The sequence below is a fragment of the Periophthalmus magnuspinnatus genome, chromosome 5 (assembly GCF_009829125.3).
Source record: "Periophthalmus magnuspinnatus isolate fPerMag1 chromosome 5, fPerMag1.2.pri, whole genome shotgun sequence".
NCBI classification, from domain to species: domain Eukaryota; kingdom Metazoa; phylum Chordata; class Actinopteri; order Gobiiformes; family Gobiidae; genus Periophthalmus; species Periophthalmus magnuspinnatus.
In genome coordinates this window covers 31,661,663-31,685,620 of record NC_047130.1, presented here as the reverse complement: position 1 = coordinate 31,685,620, position 23,958 = coordinate 31,661,663, and the positions used below count along the sequence as shown (strand labels likewise).

The 23,958-nt window shown below is 39.3% G+C and overlaps 2 protein-coding genes across 2 annotated transcripts in view; one reads left to right on the top strand and one right to left on the bottom strand.

The window, feature by feature from the left end:
* The window catches only part of yod1 (YOD1 deubiquitinase), a 132,629-nt gene that overhangs the window by 83,968 nt on the left and 24,703 nt on the right, over positions 1-23,958 (bottom strand). The gene's annotated exons all lie outside the window — the stretch shown is intronic.
* The window catches only part of LOC117371263 (plexin-A2-like), a 64,761-nt gene that overhangs the window by 31,178 nt on the left and 9,625 nt on the right, over positions 1-23,958 (top strand). The window contains exons 7-22 of the mRNA XM_033966904.2: positions 1,010-1,106; positions 4,826-4,940; positions 5,918-6,118; positions 6,877-6,973; positions 7,669-7,868; positions 9,555-9,706; positions 11,114-11,231; positions 11,522-11,658; positions 12,492-12,659; positions 14,387-14,480; positions 16,849-17,088; positions 17,645-17,788; positions 18,399-18,633; positions 19,110-19,252; positions 20,819-21,087; positions 23,508-23,574. Coding sequence (XP_033822795.1) covers positions 1,010-1,106; positions 4,826-4,940; positions 5,918-6,118; positions 6,877-6,973; positions 7,669-7,868; positions 9,555-9,706; positions 11,114-11,231; positions 11,522-11,658; positions 12,492-12,659; positions 14,387-14,480; positions 16,849-17,088; positions 17,645-17,788; positions 18,399-18,633; positions 19,110-19,252; positions 20,819-21,087; positions 23,508-23,574 — 2,477 coding nt within the window. The remainder of the gene's footprint in view (positions 1-1,009; positions 1,107-4,825; positions 4,941-5,917; positions 6,119-6,876; positions 6,974-7,668; positions 7,869-9,554; positions 9,707-11,113; positions 11,232-11,521; positions 11,659-12,491; positions 12,660-14,386; positions 14,481-16,848; positions 17,089-17,644; positions 17,789-18,398; positions 18,634-19,109; positions 19,253-20,818; positions 21,088-23,507; positions 23,575-23,958) is intronic.

Genomic DNA, 23,958 nt, shown 5'->3' with positions numbered 1-23,958 from the left:
GCCCGTAGATCCCAACTCTGCTTAGATGAGAAATTAGGACTTTTGTAATAACTGTTAGCAATGTAAAACTAAATATGATATGTTTTGAATGGTGAAACATCCTCAAAATGCCACCTATAAACAGGAAGTTGAAACCCATGAAAACCGTATATTCACTCAATATATGAGTTATAGTTTTTTAATATTTAGTTTGGATTCCTACCAGTTCAACATTTAATATTATGTTTAAGGAACCTTTGCAGTGCTATCTGCAAAATAATCTTCAATCTTTGCAGAAGCAGCCTTGACTTTCACATGGGCCCTTTAGTCAGAAGCTATTTGCATAGTCAATTATTGTTCCATTAAATACAGCCCAAGGTTTTTATGAAGATTTTGATTCTAAAAAAATGAAAAAAAGAAAAAGAAAAGAACTTATTTTTTAATGAAACTAAAAGTCCATTGGTGACTTAAGGCAGCGTTGTTTTAAGAAGTAAACAACTGCAGCCTTCATTTGGGATTGACCACTCTGCATTTCTGTTTAGTCCCAAAGTTACTGCTGGGCTGTTTAATTTTCTGTGCACATTTACAGTAATCCCTCATTTGAAGTTTCTGACTGAAGGTTTTTCACACCAACTGCAATATGCCCTTGCAGAAGCACAGACGCCAGGTGGCTCTTTAGAGGAGCCAGATAAAAGTATTAAACTGTTTTGCATATTGACCTCTTCCCACCATTTATTGTAGTCTTTCTCTCACCTCTCCCTCTCTCCCTCCCTCCCTCGCTTTCTTCCTTCCTTTCTCTCCCTCACCCTCTATTTCCCTCCCCTTTCTCTTTCTCTCCCACCCTTCATCTCCCCCTCCCTCTTTCTCCCTCTTCCACCCTCTCTCTTTATCACTCTCCTTTTCTCTCCCTCCATCTCTCTCCCCCCTCCCTCCCTCTCTCCCTCCCTCCCTCCCTCCCTCCATCTCCCCCTCTCTCCCTTTCTCTCTCTTTATCTCTCCGTCCATCTCTCTCCCTCTTTCTCTCTTTCAGACTGGGCTGGTATAGAGCTGCAACTAAACTCAAAGGAGACGGGACAAATGGTGGGCAGCACTGAGGTGAAGTTTTACAACTGCAGCACCCACAGAACGTGAGTCTAATAAATATTAAATCATAATGACATTTTGATACTTCTGTTTTATCATTCAGTTATTTATAAAGGGTTTTTTACATACTGGACAAAGACTGAACAAAACAAACAAATATCAAAAACTAAGTGAGATGTAACACTGAAGAAAATAAACATGAATGAACAAAACAAAGGTTATTCCACTACCTAGTCACTGTTTTATTCTTTATATTGCTTTATTCATTATTGTTATAGTTCTTAATCTGTTTTCTATTAAGTATATAAAAACATTGGCCTTGAAGCAAAAAAAAACAAACAAACAAAAAAAAAACCACAAAATATGGACAAAAGGCGTGTAGCAAAGTAAACTTCATTGTTACTAGAACTGAAGAATGAGCACTGAAACGGCTTGGATGAGCACTGAAACGTCTTCACTCCTACAACATTTTGCCCAGTTGACAGATTTAACTTTTGCTTTTACTATCCACTAGTTCTTTGCTAACTAAAATCTTTGCACCTACTGCAACAGCAGGACGGCCCCTCCCTCCTAGGTTTGATCTGTTTAATAGATGCTGGGGCACAACCTAATTTAGGACAATGATGTACTGCTGTTCACTAGCCCACTTAAGGGGAGGCTGTTAGATAACCTCTAAGTTCAATTTACCTGTCAGCTTCTATTTCATTCAGGGTGATGCATTCTCTGCGGCTCGTTTGTTTGGGGATTTGTTTTAAGTGGCACTTTACCAGTTTGTCTAAGAGATTTAAATACATTTGAAGTATGATATTTTAATTGTCATCCAATTTTTCAACACTGACTGTACAAACTTTTTACTCTGTAACTAATAATGTGACATAAAAACAAAAATGGTTTAAATGCAATAGACAATACACACAATAGCTCCTACCAACTTTGTCTTATTAAAAAAACTTTAGGGTAGAGGAAACATCAGTGTTTTTTTTTAAATTCAACTCATACATTACTATGTAAACACTGAACATGAATAACTGAGCTAATAAATTTCAAATTGTTTTATTCTGCAAGTTTTATGCTGCCATTTTAATGCCATTTTAATGCCATTTTAATGCCATTTTGATGCCATTCAAAATTAAATTAAATATAAGCTAGTTTATTTTGAAATCGTAAAGTATCAGTTGGTCTATATCTGCTTTGTTGATTATGTTCTGAATAATAATTGCATCTCTGACACTTACAGGAGCTCCAGTACTATACGTCTGTGTCATTGTTATGACTGGATACATTTTTTTGTAGATGACAATTAGAGTCACACTCCACTTGTGATTTTTCTCTCGGAGCAGCCCCTGTGGGAGCTGATCTGACATTTAAGATTTTGGCGCTGCGCACGCTTTTCGCAGTAAATGAAATGCACCTCATTGAAATGCTCATCTGCTGCAGTAATTTAAGCCTCTGTCTAGGCAGGAAAGCTTTGACTTTGAACCATTATGTTCACGTCAGTTGTATTTACTATAGTGGTAAACAATGGCATGAGCATCCCTATCTGAATATCAAGTACTAACAGCTACAGAGGTGGATCCTGGTGGGAGGAATGCCAATTAGGAACATTTGGTTGCTTTAGGCCAAGTGAACAACATCAGCACCTCTATAGTCATATGGTGTGTATTTATCTCACACGAGGTTTTCTTCTTAATTACCATCACCATCAATCAAATTGTGCAAAATATTGTAGTATTTGGACAAGGGTAGTTTGTTATTTATGTACATGTTGTAGCTAATTGCCTACATACTACATTTCTCTTGATTTGAAAATGTATGATAATTTTAGGACAATAATTACATTATTTTGTTTGCCTGAGAGTTTTGGTGGGGGAGATACGATTTGTGATCCTCGGGACAGAGCATATTCTCCCTAGACTTTTAGCTCCTGTATGTGAATGTGAAAACAAATGAAAGCAATACATTTTGTTCGAAATATTAGCTAATTGTAATCATTCAAAAGCAAACATGTTATTATTAAATCTGGAAGATACTTGCATTGTACAATATCAGCATGACCTTTAAAATACCCTTTGTCCAGGGCGATTCACTCAACACTTAACTAACCTTTAATTGTGTTAATGGTCATGCTGCAAGTTCACTGTGGGAGGGGATGCATGATTAATGGTGCATGCTAAATCTGGACTCAGAAAATTAGCCCACATGGCATCCATTGAAAAGTACTCCTAGTGAATGCAGATATGACCATATTAAGCTATTAGGCAGAAACAGTTGGAAGCTCATCTCATCAGCCTAAGACCGGTACATGCTTCCATTAGTTGCCAGGTGACCCAGTGAAAGCCTGTGAATATTTCAAACCAAAAATTACGCCAACCCTCAACCCCCCTTTTTCAGAACCACCCCAACATCACATAATTAATTATCCAACGAGTGTAGCACCCTGCCAGTCCACTGCTATTAATACCCCACCTCTGAAATTTCCCTGTTTAACACACACATTCACACAACCACACACTTTATATCCACACTGGCCCTGGGCAGCTAATTAATATCAAAATTTAATGGCTCTGTGCTACATTTATTGGCATTTGTAGCCCGCTATGAGTGGCAGTGTTCTGCTATGTGCTTTCCTTTATTTTATTGCCTGCTTTGTAAAAAAAATAAAAATAAATCTTGTTTCATTTCTGGGTTCATAGCTTTTAATCACACAGTTTTCTTCTCTGGGAGTTTATATATGTCTACAAAAATCATATTTTCACTACAAAACTCTAAAATAACGTCATCTCAAAATATATTGTACTATTCTCCTGGATTCACTTATTTACTCACACTAATTTATGAATTTGGTAATGGATATTCATCTTGAAAATAAAAATCAATTTTCCAGTGGTTTTCCTCTTTGAAATATGAATATAATATGCTTTTACCAATGCTTATGTTACGTTTATTTTTATTTTTATTTTTTTACTGTAGAATTAAATTTTTTTTCCTAAAAAAGAAAATAAAGTTCTAGTTCTACAATGTGCTTTTTTGTTATTGCATCTTTATGAACCTCTGTATTCACCCCTCTCACGCATCTGGTTTCTAAAACAAGCTTTATGTATCACCTCTCCTTGTTGTGACCTTAATATTGCAATCACATGATCCTTTGAGATTGTTACCGCGGACTGAATAGTATACAATATTATATTTCCAATGTTTAACAATAAGTATGGTCGTTTTATTTCAAAGTAAAAGTTCACCATTTAGATTTTTACTTATATTTTATGTATTTTAGGTGGAATTGTTAATAATGTACCACACAACTCCATTTGCTTACAACACTGTGACTTAGTTGCAACATCAACAACTTGAAATGAAAGATATGAATTAAAGTCACTGAATTGTGTACTGAGTTGCATGTTGATTTACAAATGCCCTCCATTTCTCGAGACATGGCACCAGCACTGGTTTGTGACTTCTGAAACTGAACTAAAAATACCTTCTTTTTAAACTTTTGAACAATTCTCTGCTACTGCTCAAAGCTTCCTCAAGGTCACGTATTGTTATATCTGTTATGCCATTCATTCAGCCAGCATAGAAATGGTTCACATTGGGTGTTTGAAAGAACATAACGCCAGCACAAAGCTATAATTCTTTATCAGTCTTTGTGTTTGAATAGGAAAGATGTTGATAATGTCCAAACGTGAGAACAGATTACATTGAGCTGTGAGTTTTACAAAGAAACACATAGTAATTACATGATTTGTTCTCCCTCTTCTTGCAGGTGTCTGTCTTGTGTAAGCAGCACTTTCCGATGCCACTGGTGTAAATATCGCAACCTGTGCACTCACGACCCTAGCAGCTGTTCCTTTCAAGAGGGCAGGGTCAACGCTACAGAGGTATGCACACAAAAGCACTTAGCCTGAAAATATATACTACAAAGAGCAGTCTGGTACAGAGCTAGAACAATATAGAGCCACAAAATGTCCCATTTCACGTCCATTTGAATGAAAGTCCCCATTGCATTTGAAAAGAAAGGCTTGAACTTTCACATCATAGAGTAAAGTGTTGTTACCGTATCAAATTTTCAAACTTGATTTTTTACTAAACAACAGACTCAACTCAATACGTTTGTATGTTTTTTGGCAATGGAATGTAATCATTAAAACAAAATGAATAGATTTTCTAATATTGCCACATGATCTCATATTCATTCTGACATAAAGACAGACCATTCTATAATTATTCAGGATATAACTCCAATATTAACACCTGTTCACTTGGGTATCTACTTTAAGTATCAGTTATTAAATGAGTATTGACTGACAGAAACAAGCTTTTTTGACCACAAGTAAACTGGCAATGCCCTGAGGATTATTCTGGAGCAGCACAAACATACTCTGTCACAGTTAATATGATTTTAATCCCTGTCCTGTTTATTACTTAATATTTATGTAACACACTTAGGCTTTATAATGGGTTGGTCTTTCATTTTCATCTCACAATTATCATTTTGTGTTAATCGTGCACCATATAATTTCTCTAGTGGAGGCTCTGACACCTGTTTGTGTCCATGGAGCTATAGCTTTGTTTGTAATGTTCCATAGTATGGCATTAAGTCTCCATATGGACAACCAAGTGAAGCCACTTGGCCAAGTTTAAGGTCAGGTGTGTTGTGAATGCATTTTCACTGTAATAATGCATGTTCTCCAAGGTAATTTGAACAATAAGAACTGTAATTCTCTAGACTGAAGTTTAATGACATACTGTGGAACATTTCACCACCAGAAAAGTTCCATGGTGCACCTTTTAGCCAACAATATTTCATCTCATATCTCAAGATTCATCAGTTAGTATGACATGTTTTCTCTCCCAGGACTGTCCCCAGCTCCTTAACTCCGGGCAGATCCTGATCCCGGCTGGAGAGGTGCGGCCCATCACTCTGAAAGCGCGTAACCTACCCCAGCCCCAGTCGGGTCAGAGGGGGTATGAGTGTGTGGTGCATGTGCAGGGGACCAGCCACAGAGTCACTGCCCTACGCTTCAACAGCACCAGCGTACAGTGCCAGAACAGCTCGGTATGACCCCACACTCCCCCCGAGAGATACTCACCACTGTCTGATGAGTCTGCCATACACACAAGGCTGAGCGGGGTGGGAACTAAAAAGTGGATAAGAAAGATAAGATAAGAAAAAGAGGATGGAGGAGAATAAAACCGTGAAATTGTAAATTAAAGAAGTAAAATGTAGAATAATTTATTGAATTTTATTGACTTGTGTTGCCGGAAAGATAAGAATGAAAAGAAAAGTAGCTGGATGGTTTTATATTCTGAATGGAAATGGAAATAAAACAATTGACTGACAAGACAAGTGATGCTATTATATATAACTGGCATTGAACTGTGTTCTATGTGTAGTTTAAATAGCTTGGTAAGAAAAAGAAGTAGCAAGCAAAGTGCCACTCACATTACAAAAGTGATTTGAAAATGCATGAAACTGAACTTCACTAAACAGTGCTTTTGAGCACAAATGGGAGAGCAAATTGCAATGCACAGCACACCTTGCGCTTTTGCGACAATGAATGAAAAGGCCATTTTCTTCAGATGTGGATCATCAGGCACTGTGGTCGGGGTCGGTGTCCCCGTGTATCGCAGAGGAGCGGAGCAGACAGGCATGGCAGAGATGACAGATGCTTAAAAGCCTTGTCTCGCCATGGCCCTTTCATCCTCTCATTTTGCACTGCTCTGTTTCTTTATGTTACTGCAACTTTTCCTCTCCTTTACCCTGCTCTTGATAGCACCCACTTTGGGCTCACTGTGTTACTGTGTGATTTTCAGTACATGTACGAGGGTGTGAAGATCAGTGACCTGGCAGTGGACCTCTCTATTGTATGGAACGGCAATTTCATCATCGACAATCCCGAGAAGATTAAAGGTGCGTCTGTCATCCATCACTGCCAACCTAGAGGAGCATAAAGCACTCAATCCATGTGGGATAGATGGGTCAGAGAGAGCACTTCAAGCCACCCAAAGGGCCTTGAGAGAAAGTTCACAATAGCAGCCAGTGTGATCAAAAAGTGCCCAATCACTCTGTAGCTGAGGAGGTGAAGGACGAATCTTCTTATTTGCTCACTGTAGCTTTTGAAGTCTCTATCTCAGTTTCCTCTCCATCATCATGCTTGGAGTTTTCAATGTGGGTTCTATATAAAACACATCCACTTGGTCAAGGATGGCTATGAATTTGACCAGGCCATGTCGTCACTTAGACACAGCACTTTCTACAAGCATAAATAAAAGGCACTTAAAAGGAGGGTATCAATGATAGATCCCCTGGCAGCCATTTAAACCCCAGGACTAGTGATAAATTTAGATTTTATACAAGCCAAAAACATTTCTTCTTATTTTTTGTTATTTTTTGTAAGTTATTAGGTTAATTATTTATGAGCCTATGAAAATATGCAATATGGTCCTCTAAATACAATCTAATTATACATGATGGCAATGTTACTTGAATAAAAAAAAAGCTATACATATATATGTTAAATATGTAAGAAACTGTAGCTTTTACAGTCAGCTTGTACATGTATACTTAAATCTATCAAAACTCTCTTTTCCTCTCCTTCCTCATAGTAAACCTGTACAAATGCAGTGCCCAGAGGGACAGCTGTGGGATGTGTCTTCGTGCTGACAGGAAGTTCCAGTGCGGCTGGTGCAGTGGTGAGGGCAAGTGCACCCTGAAGCAGCACTGCGCCCCCCTCTCTCCCTACGCCAGTCGATGGTTGGACCTGTCTGCCCGGAGTGTCAAGTGCACCAACCCACGCATCACCGAGGTCTGCTGTGGACTTGGATACTCTCCCAGTCACTCTCTCTTACACACAGAGTAAAAAAAACAATGTTTACAAGTGGTCTGGTCATAAACTACACAACTGACAAGATTTACAGAAGCCCAGGGCAAATATATAGCTTAAAAATGCCAGTTACAAGAAATATAAGACACGGGGGAGTCATAACTTCTACTAAGTCTGGTTTGTTTTTAGTAAACTACGGCAGTTTTAAGAAATAAAATAAAAGATGGTTTAGTGACTTTTGGGATGCATTTACAAAATAGGAACAAAACTGGGTTTAAACCTGGATCTAAACCTTGACTAGACCAGGACTAAACCAGGTCTAGTGTCTTGGAGTTTTTGCAGTGGGGCAACAGTTCAGGATTCTACATTTTCAGTTGTGAAGAGCGCTGTTTACTTGTACTTCTCTGTATACATAGTTATAAATGCTCAAGATCCTGATGATTTTGCAAGCTTTTGCCAGCTCCATGACCCCTTATAGTCGATTTATCTATCAATCAAGAATTTCTTTAATCGACTAGTTCAGTTTGAGCATTATTTACCTCCAAATAAAAGCCCAGGAAATATATCTGCTTCCTTTCACTCCCACTCAGACTTAGAACACAGCATGCCAACCTGTTCACTTTAAAACAGCTGCTTTGTGTCGGTGGGTCCTCTCCAATTTCCCCTCCAAGTGTATGTTTACCCCAGTCTATCTCCCCTCTCTTTGCACACTGTCTGAACCTCCTAAATGCGCGACAGATAAACGCATTGAGACTGTTTAGAGAGTGGAGATGGATCTTTTATGCCACAAACTCCTGTTCATTCCTCTACAATGAGGCACAGTAGGTCAGACGCACAGATGCAAGGCTCCTCCACTTCAAAGCACACAGACACTTTGAAGTCCCTGTCACGTTATTAGTCTTTCTGAAGGAGCCAGGACCCGATGAATCGACAGCAGAGAGCAGCCAGTGTCACGCTGCTGCAGCCCCTGTTCGGCTCCACAGGTCCAGAGGTGTCCCGCTGGGAGGCTTCACTTTATACGGGAAAGGACGGATAATGTGACTGAAGGAGTCTATAGGAATGTCTTATGCATTCAAGATTGTTTGGAATGTATTTCAATGGATTTGAGAAAGGCAAATACATGTTTTATTAATCTGGAAAAAAATATGTGGAAAAGGGAAGACTGAATCATGAAGGGAATCCAGTGATAAATGTAAATATAAGTGCTTTAGGTACATACAATATTTTTCTGAATCTCAATACAATTCTGAACCTCAGGCAGGACTCAATAGACATCTTGCAATATTCATGCATTCAGACAAACCAATCCTGATTTTAGTTTTTTTTGCGAGGACATCTCTTTGTTCAAAATACATAATATTTTACTTTAATTGCTTAATTTCTATGCAGATGGAGGGCCGTTTGAATAGGTGCCCATGAATACAGACCATGTAAAAACTAGTTAAGATTAGAGTTAATACATAACCCTTGGTAGGTTTAGAAAATAACATCGGATCAAAATTTGGACTAATCCTGAAATTAAACTTGGACTAGACTTGGACTAAACCAGAAAAAGGACAAGACCAAGCCAAGTCTACATCAGGACTAAACTGTGCTTAAACTAGGACCAAACCAGGGAAGGTGTGAATGCCTCTTAGTAACCAAACTCTGGCTGCTCTGTTCTTGCAGGTGAGCCCAATCGCAGGGCCACTTGAGGGGGGCACGTTGGTGACAATCCAGGGCCTGAACCTCGGGCTGTCATTCTCTGAACTGGAGGGAAACGTGGAGGTGGCAGGAGTCCAGTGTACACCACAAGAAGAAGGCTACATCACAGCAGAACAGTAAGATCATTTGACACCGCGAACAAGCTAAAATATTAACCCTATTATATTCTTGGGTTTCAGCTTCCTGTTATATGCAAAATCGTAGAACGTTTTCCCATTTAAACGACATAACAAATACCTTGCGAAACATGTGTTCAAACATGCGTCATCTCTACACAGACCTGATCTGTAACTTGACCTGGTGGCAGTGTCACCTGCTTGTCTCCATTGAGATAGATACTTCTAATGCCATACTGTGGAACCTGCAACACAAAGCAAAAACATCTCTATGTAGACAAGCAGGTGTCAGACCCTCTACCAAAAACGTTGCATAGTACACCTTTATGTTTAGACACTGAGAATAACTTAGAGTGAACAAATCAGAACAGCAATGACAACCTTCTTGAGATCATACACATTTACAATGCTTGTCGATGCAAGTATTTTCACCCAAACCTTAGCCGATTGCCCAGTATATACAAAATTACCTGCAATGCGTGGTTGTTATTTCCATTGCTTTGGAAGATTCACTTTTTCCTATCACACCAGGCCTATGATTTGTAAAAATGCCCATAGATGAAACAGCAGGTTGTAGCCTAATGGAGACAGTGTGTTGCATTGATGTAGTCATATGCTAAGGGAAAAGACAGTCTTCATGTCATTGTTGATGTGAGACTTGGAGCGCAGCTGTAATTGAAATGCGCTGCGTGTTGCTGACTGGAGGGACAATCTGTTAGCCGTGTGTTTCTCCCACAGCCATGTAATACGACTGTGCTGAAGCTACAGGGACTTATTTATATCCATGTGGGCAAAAAGAACCAAAAGGACATGCCGGCAGAAAATTGGAAAACTCATATGATGTATGAATGCAATGGCTCACTGGGGACAATTCATTGTTTTCTCTTATTGTATCAGGAAATGCAGAGTTTGAGAGGCGTGGGGCAATCCATTCGGCAAAACCATTTATGTGGCATGCTTAGAGTCTTAAAACATGGCATTACAGCTGTTCCAATCATTAATTCCAGCATGGGGTCAGTTGCTATAATGACTTATTCATGGTGCACTTTGTCTTATTGACCTGACAGGGAATACTGATTTATCGGAGACACCCCTGCGTTGTCATGGTAACGCGAGGTAATGGTGGGTGGCGATTTTGCTGGAGACAAGGGAGGGGTGTACTTTATCATGTGAGTTATATTGCTGTTATAGGTTTCCCATTAGGATGAAAGATGGCCCGTCGTATTGACCCACAACTTCCATGAAAGTCTGCCTCAATCACGGCGGATGCAGAGGCCATCTTGTCCCTCCCCTCTTGTGCAATACATAAAAGATGTGATACACTGCAGCGAGTCTTCTGCTTATTGCTTGCATGCATACTGCCCAAATGTGAATGAATGAAAGTGTTTGTTGTTGTTGTTTTGATAGGATTGTGTGTGAGATGGCAGCAGCCCCTAGAGGAAGTGTGCCGGGCCCAGTGATGCTGTGTGTTGGCCAGTGCAGACCTGAACTACGCGCACAGTCCTCCCAGATCTACTCCTTTGTGGTGAGGCTGAAAAATAAAAATAAAAAAAATGTTTATGTGTGAATTGTTTAGAGCAGTTGTTTAGGGCAAAGTGAGTCTATTGCCAACATTGTTCAACAGAATAGTTTCACAGTTTTGGACCTCTAGTAAAATACTTTGAAAATAACATGCAGTTCGAATTTTACACAAGCTCAGATAAGACTGTAATTTTTGCAAAGTGTCAGATATGCGCAAGATGTTGTTAGAGAATTTTAACCAACAGTGTCACTTTTTTCATTTACAAATCTTGTCATATTTTCTGGTTTTGGTAGACCCCTTCAATGCTGGCACTGACCCCAGGCAGAGGCCCCGAGTCAGGGGGTACTAAAGTCACCATTGTGGGGGAGAATCTGGGAGCTGGAAGCACTGTTAATGTGTACTTTGGCAACCAGACCTGTGAATTGTACCGGTGAGTTCTGCATTACCTTCTCTGTATATATTTCACTGTCGCTCATCATTACATTGATAAAGCTAAATAACTAAATCACACAAAAAAAAAAAAAAAAACAAAGTACAGAAATGATAGTAAGGAAAATATAGGAATGGTAGGCTATACAATGGTAATTTTTTCAAGGGTGCTTGCTTAATGAAAAACACTTTATATTTATATGAATTTTTGCTTTTGCTTTTGCTTTGCATTAATAAAATACTAAGTCCTGCTGTGTCTAAGAAGAATCATTTAACTTTTTTATTTTTCAAAAGTGTTTCAAGAAAGAAGTAAGATGTAAGATGTTTGTTTCCGCTACTGATACATTTTTTATGTTGTACAGTGTGTATATTTTATGATATTTGTGAACCATTAAGTTCTGTGTGTGTTTTTTTTTTTTTTTTTAATTCACATTTTGCTTGGCTCTGTCTTTACTGAAACTGGTCTATTATTAAAGAGATTCACTTGAACTACATTGTGTTCAAATTAAATGCCATAATAATGCATTACTTGACAGGTCTGAAACCCTTTGCCGCCATTGTGAGAGTATTTTTAGCAGTATTTGAAGTTTAAAATACCCCACACTCATAGTCAGGGGATGAAACGATGGAGCCATTAGCCTGAGCTCACTCTAATTACAGTGTTCCATCGTTAATGTGAGCCTAACGAGGAGGGGATGGGACAGCCGTGATGAATCCCTTCCCTTCATGCTAATGTGGGGGCTCATAACTGTGTGAAGCCACGGGTTAACCACTGCAGCTGTAACCGTGGTGATCACAATCAAAGAGAACAATAAATTGTCTTGTCTTCTCCAGGAGGAGTATGTCAGAGATAGTGTGCTTCTCTGCACCATCACTGATGGGGGCGGGGCCAGTTCAGGTCTCTCTGACCGTGGACCGAGCTAAAGTACCTGGGAGTCTGGCCTTTGAGTACATAGAGGATCCAACTGTCCAACGCATTGAACCACTCTGGAGTATTACCAGGTAACACAAAAGCATAACATCCTAGTGCAGATACAACTACTGCTATGTGAATACTACTATTACCACCTACCATCACTACTAGTGCTACATACATTTGAGAGGTTCTGTCTGTTATTGACATATGTGCCAAATAAATCTTTTCCTCATATTAATTGACCGCAATTTGATTAATTTGATTGATTAAAATTACACAGCCCTACATATAACTCTAAGGAAGCAAATAGATTCATGTGTCTATATGTACATTTATTTATGTTTGCATGTTCTCACTTCTTCACAGCTGAATATGTGGAAGGTAAAACATGAATCAACTGTTTTGCATTCTCTGTGCCCCTTCCAACCCAAAGTTATTAATATGAAAAAGACCTTCTGCCTAAATATGGCAGCGTGCCTAGTACAGATTATCATTCTGCCCGCCAATCTGTGAGTTAGCTAGCAATCAGGGACACATTGAGAATCATGCAAATATTGTTAAATAAGAATATGGCATCAGTAATCCCAGACATGTGACCAATAAAAGCAATGAGTCTTATTTTGACTGAATTAAAATGGATACAATTATGTTTTTCCAGGTAATAAAAAAGGATATTCTTATTCTGTGAGGTGGAGAAGGAGGGGAATTTGACTTGTGATAGAGCTGAAAAGACAGACTGATATACTTCTTTTACTGCAGTGTGGGCATGGGAGATATATTGATGAACAGATAGAATCGGAAAATTTGGTTTGGAGAAAAAAAAAATTGGAATACAGTGAGTATACAGGCTATTATAATAAAAGAGTTTTAAAGGGTGCAAAAATGGTGATTAAACATAGAAAGAAATGAGGAATGAGGGATTACATTGACTTGTTTCCACTAACTGTAGAATGAAAATAAATTAGCAGTGTAATCCTCTGAACAAGTGTATGAAGTGAAGTTTCGACAGTTCTGTTGGAATTTTACGGTTACCGGTAATTTACATTTTGTGTGATACTTCCAAGATGGTCCCTTGGCTAAAGAAACTACTACTGACCATGAACAAACACAAAGGATCTATTTTCTTTTCCTTTCTTCACCACACACGTATTTGCACACCTTTAAACTGGCTCTTGGTGGGATTATCAGCAGTATGTCTATGCAGGTTAAACTTCACAGAAATACCGCTGGCCTTCAGACAAGTAACAGGAGAAGCTTTGTGGAGCGCCAATCAAGGGCCCTCATCATGAATGTGTATAGAAACTCCTGTGCCTGTGCAGCCTTCCAAGCTTAGGTGGTCTTTGAAGTGGAAGAAGAAAAGGAATGGCACTCCGACATCTTTACTGAATTGACCAGTGCTTTGCTGTTTTGCTCCCAGCCTCTCATGTCTTACTTTTCTAGCTACATTTTCAATCAAGTGCGCTACAGGTTATATGAAGATTAGTGAGTGCTGTTTGTTTTAATCAGATTTAGCAGATATGTAAACAAGCAGCACCTGTATTTGTGCCATGCCAGCTTCACAGTCGTGGATGAATATGAAATAGCAGCCAGCTGGTTTGCTGTTTGATCTGGCTCTTCCTGCTCTATAACAAAGAATGAGCCAGCACTCCTGCCAGCTATACCTCTTCAAACATGGAAACCAAGAAAATGTTGAGTTTGCAAATTAAAAATTGATTTCTTTCCAGCGCAGACATGTGATCTTGTAATGCAGTTTTTTCTTGTGCATTTATCTTTTCAATGCCGCATACTGAGAGCTGTTGTGTTTTTGTTACAGTGGGCACACCACGCTAACGGTCACAGGAACAAACCTAGATGTGGTCCAAGAGCCACGTGTCAGAGTCAAATACGCTGGCCACGAATCTGTCAATGTAAGTTATTATTCAAGGTTATGTCAACTATTTATCAGTTAGTAAAACATGCAATTTAAGATATACATTTTCATATTCTTTGTTTGCTATTTAGGACACAGTCACACCACTCTACAGTCTATATTTGTACAATAAAATTTAAAACTCTACATTTTTACAACTAAATGCAGATAATACATGCAAATGGTGCAGCGATAAGGCTGTATATTATATTTCTATAGGTCTGCCAAGCAGCTTTATGGCTTTACGTGCACTTTTGCGTCAGCAGAATTGGGCAAAAAATATTATAGCATCGAATTTCATAAACTCAGATATAGCGCAGAGTCAATTAATTTTAGGAGCAAATCCATAAAAACAGATGGAGCCTGGATTTTGTTTCACACGACAAATCAATACTTAAGTAACCTGAGTTTTTCCCATGTCTTATTAAAATTAATTATTCTCCGCCATGCAACTTGTTCTTCTTAATTCCCTTTCTGCCTGGCAGCAATTAGACCCATATCAAAAGTAACTGGAGACAAAACTATTTCTAAAGGGTGTCTATAGAAGAGAATCTGAAAAAAAAGACTTACTGAAATTTAAAAAAAAAAGACTTACTGAAGCAAAATGTAGCATTCCTAGATTTTATGCATGAAAGCAGCAGTGGATGCACAAGATTAGCCTCTCTGTTACATGGCAGTGGTGTAAGGAGGAAAACAGTTTACAAATGAGTATATTATCACACTGTATATTGTATTATAACAGTTACATGTGGCTAAACTGGTAAACCTAAACAGTGGCTTGTTTTAGTTTCCAAACTAACCTTTACTTTTGAAAATAATCTCGTGTGCCATTGAAACAAGAGAAAGCCATTGGTTTACAAAAAATACATGAGGTACAACTTGGTTCTGGAGTGTGATTTATGTTGCTGAGTCTGCTGGCAGAGCTCTGCGGGCAGGTGGCTTCAAAGTGATTGATGGTTCCACAGCACAGAGCCCCGATGGCAAAAGTCAACTCACCTTTAGCCTTACCTTTTCCAATTTGGACCAGTCAGAGTGTAGCCTCAGGGTCTGCAGCAGCAGCACACAACCCTCCATATTCTGAGGTGGAAGTTTCAGGCAAAACTTTAGTACATGTATTACATGACCTTTTTGGTATTTAATAATGAGGAAAAGGGTACTGTACTGGCCGATTACTTATCCAAAAGAGGGAGACCATGGAAACGTGTATTAACGTGTATTTTGATGTTAAATGTACAAGATGTCTCATTTAAGTCATCTATATTTATTTGAAAGTTTTAGAGGTTATATTATATTTATAGTATAAATTGGATAGCTTCTAAACTGTATATAAGTTAAGAATACTTCAGAGCTGTGCCTAGCTAAAATAGTCATTATTTTGTGAAACACTTGACAAGTATTTGTGGCTCAACTATTTGGAAAAGCACAGGATTCTTCTACACCTATACCTTCAGTACTTCATTTTTGCATTGCAGGCATGGGTGTCAAGAAGAATGCACTGGAGCAATTAGGTTCAGTGTTAATGATGCCAGCACAGAATCTGAGTCAGTCAATTAAAGCAGCATGGATTTCAGTATCACCAGCAGCACTAACATCTTCAGGGATTAAATCTGAACTCTCAAACAAATCAGCAGTTTAAAAAGGGTCATAGCAAATTTAATGAGGCCGAGCTCATTACCAGACATTTCTTCAAAACTCATAATATTGTTTAGCATCTTAGAATCAGACAATTGACAAACTAGAACAAAAGGTGAGAAGGGTTGTCTGGTGTATTTTAAGAAATCGGGTTAATTTTACAGACAACATTAAGGGCTTACTGTTTCAAGGACAATTTGAACAGGTATTAAATGGATTTGCAGAAAGAAGGTAATAAGGCATAAATGAGGCATAACAGCAGTGTACAAAAAGAGATACTTGAGATGTGAGGAGTGCGTTTGCCCAAGGATACAACAGCAGTTTTCTCTAAGGGTTAGGACTGCCAACTGTTGGGTTACTGGGCAAATACTATCACCTTTGCCCTATATATAATATGCAACATGCCACATTTTAAAGGTTCACTATATAACTATTTTGGTGGGGGGTCCTCTGTTTGCTTGTCTCAATGAGATGTTTAGCTTTGATTGCATGTTCAACAACATGACATTAAACTTAAAAGAATTAAAAGAATTAAAAGCAGGTGATGCCACCAGGTATGGTCTGTGGAGGGGCTCGCATTAAGCATTCATGTTTTTCAAGGTATTGTTTTAGCAATAAATACAAAAACAAAAAACACAAAATAAAGTTAAAGTTATAAATTTTGGATAGTCTTTGACATAGTATAAATAATGTAATCTAATTTTATTTTTGTCCCTTTTATGCTTGTTCTGTAGGTATGCAAGGTGCTGAATCGGACCACTATCAGCTGTTTTGCCCCCTCCCTGAAGGCGGAGTACTCTACAGACCAGGAGACCATCAAACATGTGGACGAGTTTGGCTTTGTGTTTAACAATGTCCAGGCTCTGCTCACGTACAACAACACCAGCTTTGTGTACTACCCCAACCCTTACCTTGAGCCCCTCAGCCTGACAGGGGTCTTGGAGCAGAAACCTGGAGCTCCTATCATTCTCAAAGTATGTCATCTTTTTTTTACTGATACACACTTACCAGAAATGAGATTTTAATAATACATGAAATTAATGAAATTCCAACCATAGTAGAATAACTTTTAGCTCATAGGTTAATTTAGCAAATTTCAAAACTGTTTAATTATTATTAATTGTGTTGTACATTTTGTGTTATAAATAACAGTAACTAAAATATATACTAATGACATATTTACTACAATTAAAATAACAATGGATTAACAAAATAAATCACTTCACATAATATAATATAATATTGGGTTTTATAGTAGGTAGCCAGGCTAATCTGACACCAACAGCCAGCCACCAAACCAACACAAGCAAAAACAACTGAATTGATTGGTGGCACTGTTGCTATTTTAAAACGCTTAATGGAAGAAATCATTATACTGTAATCATGAGTGTATTCTATAAATTCTTATTTAGTGATACTGACCATGTGTCCTTGGCCCCAGATTTAAATGACATACCATTGGTGAGGACACAGTGCCACGTAATACTCGCTAATTGCTTTGTGTATTGACATTGTTTCTTTGTTGCACAGGGCCGTAACCTTGTGCCATCTGCATCGGGAGGGGCCAGGCTCAACTACACAGTGCTGATTGGAGACACACCATGTTCTCTGACAGTCTCTGACACACAGCTGCTCTGTGAACCTCCAAATCTCACCGGACAGCACAAAATCCTGGTCAGTCCGCCTGCCTCGCGCTGTCACGGCTGTCTGCTGATTGTCTGTCCATGTCAATGTGGGTCACTGCTTTTCTGTGCAGTGCTGTGTTTGTGGGTCAACGTCAGGCTTGGGTTAACCGCTGTCCCTTTGTCATTGTTCGTTCCTTATGGTCCACTAGCTTCTCAATCGCCCCACGGAGCTATTGATGGGCACCCCTGCACACAAAAGACTGTAGAAGACAAAATAAGAGTTTTTGTAATTGTCCTGGCTATAGTAATTTAAGAAAAATAATCAAGCGACTAATAACAGGCTTTTGCCATTTACAATGTGTAATAATGCATTGCAGCACAACAAAAGAAGAGATGGAAAATGAAAAAAAACACTTCTGTCACTTTGTTTGTAGCTGTTGAAGTAGCATCAATACTACATAGCACAGCAATACTACATGCATACTTTATATCATTTTAGTATTTTTTCTAATTAACCCTACTTGTGCTGATAGTTCAAGTTCAATTTGCAATCACATATCTGACTTCAAACAAACTAATTTCTCTAGCTAATTTAAAATAAAACCCAAACTAGACTGTGTGGGATTGTGATATGAGCCTGCACTCCTCTCACCCCATAGGTACAAGTAGGAGGTCTCCACATCTCCCCAGGTGAAGTGCACATCCGCTCAGATAGTCTTCTTACGATGCCCGCCATATTCAGCATCGCAGCCGGAGGGGGGCTGCTCCTCATCATTGTGATCATGGTGCTGCTGGCCTACAGGCGCAAGTCCCACGAGAATGACTTGACATTGAAGAGGCTGCAGATGCAGATGGATAACCTGGAGTCCCGTGTCGCCCTCGAGTGCAAGGAAGGTCAGGGAACAAATCAAGTCACTATTAGCTATATTTACACACCAAAAACTGTCTTCTAAATACAACTGTTACTCTAAAAATCATTGATTAGCTGACACAAGACAAGTCACCAGGTATTTTTGATCATTACATTTCTTTTGTGTATGTACATCTGATTATTGGGTTGTCTGATTATTCTAGTTATCTGATTTTACTTGCCTTGTTGTGCCCTTTGTGTCATTGTTTTGTTTCGATGATAAACAGAGCTAATATACAAGGACAGCACATGAGAATAATGTGTAAAGGGCGAGACATGTAACTCATAATCACAGCCATGTAGGATTTTCTAACTTTGGGATTGTTTCGAAATGAAACTGTGTTCCAAACTGAACTCATGCATTGAAAATGTCAACTTCTGAGGGCCACTTGAATGCTGCAATGCTCAACAGTGTTTTCCATTTTGTATTAACAGTTGTGTACTTTTCTTTTGAATGCAGCCTTTGCAGAGCTCCAGACAGACATTAACGAGTTGACCAGTGACCTCGACCGTGCTGGCATCCCGTACTTGGACTACCGCACTTACGCCATGAGAGTCCTCTTCCCCGGCATTGACGATCACCCTGTGCTCCGAGAGCTGGAGGTAAGTCAAGTGCTGGAGCTTCTCTCTCTGTTTCTTTGAAGTTTCCGACCTTATGTCTGGAGTATACTTCAAACTTGCTGATTTATTGCATTGGCGAGATCTGTCAAAGTGTCGAGGGGAGAGGCGTGGTGTGAGTGAATGCCAGTCTACTCACTGCAGCAGCTAAGAACACTGTGTGCAGATGTGTCCACAACACATCCTGAACTTGATTGATTTGAGTCTAATGCCAAAGTTGCTGTGTGTTTTCAGTATCTCTCATTGAAAATTATTACTTTCATAAGACAGCTACTAACAAAATTTCTACAAGGGTCATGTGTAATTAGAAGTAAGATTATTTTACCATCATATCAAATTAGACCCTGAACTGAACTGAACCTGTGATAACACTTATGCTATTACTATGTATATGTAAAACTGACCTGCAGCATATTGTCTCATATTTTTAACATATACTGTGTTGTAACTTCATTTCCAGGGCTCTTTAGTTTTTCTCATCAGACTTGAGTTCCTTGACATTCTATCTATCATCTAACACTTAAAGCAATTGTAAACTTCTCAATCAAAATTAGGTTAAACCACCACGCTGTGTCATTTAACAATGATTGCTCGAGGCCCTAGGAGGTGATTATATTCCAGACTCATTTTAAATAAATGTCTAACTGATTACCAATTTGCGGTTGAAACATGTCCCAACACTGCCTGCTGATGGATTACTGTCTTGCAATGGACTCCACAATGGCCAGATTGCAGGATTGACATGAGAGAGAAGATCCATTGATAGTAAGCTGAAGATTTTTGACAAAACCCACAGTTTAACAGGGAGATCATGGAAACTTGTCTTCCACAGTGCACAGTAGCATGCATTTAGATTTTATATTATTGAAGAAAAACGTGTGAGAGATGCAATGACATAGTATTAGCCTCCTTTAAGTGACTTATAGGCTTAAAGGTTTGGTTCACATGATTTCACAATATTTTAAAACTGAAACTGGGGCATGTCAGGTTTTTCCTTTTTGTATAAATGTCGGATTTTGTCCAGTTTTATGGTTAACATCTTTGTAATTACTTCTGTGTAATTGCTTGCCCTATCCACTTGAATTTAAAAAAAAAAAGAAAAAGAAAAAACATAAATTGTTTCTCAGCACAAACAAACTAAAATATTATTTGTTTTTAAAGTGGTGATATTACTCAATCACAAAAGTGTAATTGCTGTCAGTTGATGACAAATTTGTGGACTCAATCAAACACTGGAAAATAATCTTCTTAGTTAATTGTGGATCTTCTTTAATATTTGTTTCACACACTGACTTAACCATATAATTACTATATTAGTCCCTATCTGAATTCACAACATAAATTCACCCCAAAATTTAGAATGTAATAAATGCAGTCTGTAGAGATTGGTACCCCTAAGATTTTTTTTTTTTTTTTTTTAGCCTAATGTTAAACCAGGGGACATTTAAAGATTTAAGATTTACTCTCTATGAACGTTTGGCACATCTGGACAGTGACATTTGACCCTGACCTCTATTGTTAAGTTCTATAATGTGTCGATGGTGTGTGCAGGTGCCGGGGAGCGGACAGGTGGGTGTGGAGAAGGCTCTGAAACAGTTTGCTCAGCTGGTGAATAACAAGGTGTTCCTCTTGACGTTCATTCGGACCTTGGAGCTGCAGCGGTCTTTCTCAATGCGTGACCGAGGTTACGTGGCATCTCTCATCATGACCGCTCTGCAAGGACGCCTGGAGTATGCCACCGACATCCTTAAACATCTGCTGTCTGACCTCATTGAGCGCAACCTGGAGAGCAAGAACCACCCCAAACTACTCCTGCGCAGGTAACCCAACAAACCGGTATCCCTTTGAATAGAGTTCTATAGAATAATGGTTATGTTATAGCAAAGGAATGATGGGATGTTGAATTTAATGACGTAATTATCATAGCTTTGTTTAAAAAAAAAAATACTTTGACAGACATAGTCATGTTATGGAGACATCAGAGTTAACACAAGCATAATTGACAGTTTCATGGCATTTTGTTGGTGAATCATAATTACTAATACAACCAAACAAGTCTCTGTATACGCTGATGTATGAATGTGTGTGTGTGTGTGTGTATGTGGTTGTCATGATGTAAAACCATTTCATATCCCAAAAGACAACTATTTACTAATTCGAGAACTTGCTGAAGTAATGAATGAAGCTAGTGTTAAATTGATCCAAACAAAATGTAATAACTCCACAACCAATACCATTTGGTAAACATTAATTCATTTATTGGTGGTTTTATTTTATACAAAACAGATTAGCCAATTGTGCACATGCCCGACCATACTGCTGATTTTAATTTGGGTTAGCCAACACTTTATACCCTCATTTCCTCTATAAATACCACTCAGAGGACGAATTAAAGTCCCCCATATCCCAAAGCTGACAATTTGTGATCAGTGCTGCTGCTTATGTTTTGGCAAATATAATTCTTCTGCACGCTATTCCTTCCAGTCCAGTTAGCATCCCTTTCTGATGGCAGAATAACTAGGCCAGAGGAGGGAGGCCTGGCTCTACCTCTGCATTTCAGCTTTGTTTTGTGCAACGGCGTGAAACAACTGCTATGAGCCGAACAACCAGGCGGACAGGTGAAAGACAGTAGTGATAGAGAGTAGGAGGGCCCAGCTGAGGAATAGAAGTTAATATGGAAGAGTGAGTGCTGCGCAGTTGTTGTCAGTCTAGCTTCTGTTCACTGTGCCACTCATGAAAAATTCAGCCATGGCTTAGGTTTCCTGCTTCACCATCACCTCTCGCCTTTCTTCCTCTTCCTACTGCTACCTCTACGTGACTACCAATTGTTTTCCCATCGCTGAGACTGCCCCACTGAATCTTTCATGAGATTTCCCCTTTCATTGAGAGAGGTTTTTTCATTGTGGTAGGCTACATAATTCTTAAATATTGTTAATGCCTAGTTTAGACTATAGTTTGGTCTTGCAGCTTTGGTTTAGTACTCATTTAGTTTAAAATCGTCACGACCTGGTGTGGTCCTGATTTAGACTTGATTTAGTCTAGGATTAGAACAGATTTTTTATTGGTTTAGCTGGGTTAGTCCTAGATTTGTCTTGCTTTAGTCAGTGATTTTCCTTTCTGTGCCCTGAGCAATAGTTTGGACAGTCATATATCTTTTGAGTGTTAAATGTACATCATGCTATTTACAGAATCATTTATCGTAACCAGCGGGGCGTAAGGACCAGAGTAGCGAGACTCACAAAGGTTTATAATGTCTTTAATCTCAATAAATGTTCATAGAAATCAAAAGTTCAAAGAGATCAGAGTTCATGGATCAAATGGAGCTATAATAAATGCTCATCAGAGACAAAGTTCATAGAAGTGTTCATAAAGATCAGAGTGCACAGGTCCAACGTAGCTGGGGAGCGTGGTTGCGGGTCCGTGAGCGTAGAGGGACACGGTGCGCGGCAGTGAGGATACAAGACGTACCGGGGCGGAGGTGCGGGTGCTGGGGTAGTCCGGAGCAGGTTCTGGGACGGAGACCTGGAGCAGGACAAAGGGATTCCAGTGAGACACAGAGGACGAGCATAGATCAAAGTACAAAGCCAAAAGTATAGTCACGTGAAACACGCGGACGTTCCGGCGCCGAGTGACTCGTCCGAACCCCTCTTATCCACGGCCGGTGGCGTTGATTGCGCTGATGGGGAGCAGGTGCGCGTGGGAGGAGTCCGGATTCCGCCCCGCTCCGGAGACAGACAGGTGAGGGAGGGGGGAAGACGAGGACACGAGGAGAGCAGAGCAGGGACCGTGACATCATTTTGTTAAATCAGAAAAGAAAGGGAGCAAATACAGGCTTATTATTTTGCAGCTGAAGTTTTGTCCTCGCAGTCATGGACATTTTTGCATTTGGCCTGATCTCAAGTAGTTGAGCGGAGCAGAAGTAAGTGAAAGAGCTTGAAGTGGCCATCTATGATCCATGCTTAATTATGTCATGGCCCAAATGTGCTCTAAGTGTGCATCCTCGGAGGCTGTACCACTGGGCAAGAATTTACTCCCTATATCTAAATGACAATCACATAGTATGACTTGTTTTAACATAGCTTGGTTCTAGTTACCAGCCTGTAAAGCAGCTGTTGTGTTTTGAGTCCCGTTCTGTCGAGCTCTTGTGGGTCTTAAATTATACAAGAATAATCAGTGCATTCAGCCTCTCGGTGGGACGCTGTCTCTTGCTAACAAATGAGTGTTTCTTTCTTGTCGGCAGAACCGAGTCGGTGGCAGAGAAGATGCTGACAAATTGGTTTGCCTTCTTGCTCCACAAGTTTCTCAAGGTAAAATCAAATCTCTGTCGGGCCATATCTCTACAGGTGTCAGCCAGATAGACGAGAGTAATGCTTTAAATTACTGCCACTGATTTGCAAATAAGCTGCGGTACACACATACCGGTGTAGATTATTGCTGCCTTTCTTGATAAATAAACAACTAGACATTGATTGACAGCGTTTTCACAAGTTAGAATTATGATCACTAATGAAACAACTATTAGATTTACGAAGCAAAAAATTGGGCAGGTTGTCCACATGACAGTTACATAGTGCACCTTTAACATTTCAGTTAAAGGTGCACTATGTAACTTGTCTGATCTAGGGTCCACAGAGGACTGCTTTGCCACAAATGTTCCATGAGCAACATGCATTCTGACTGTGATTGGAGTT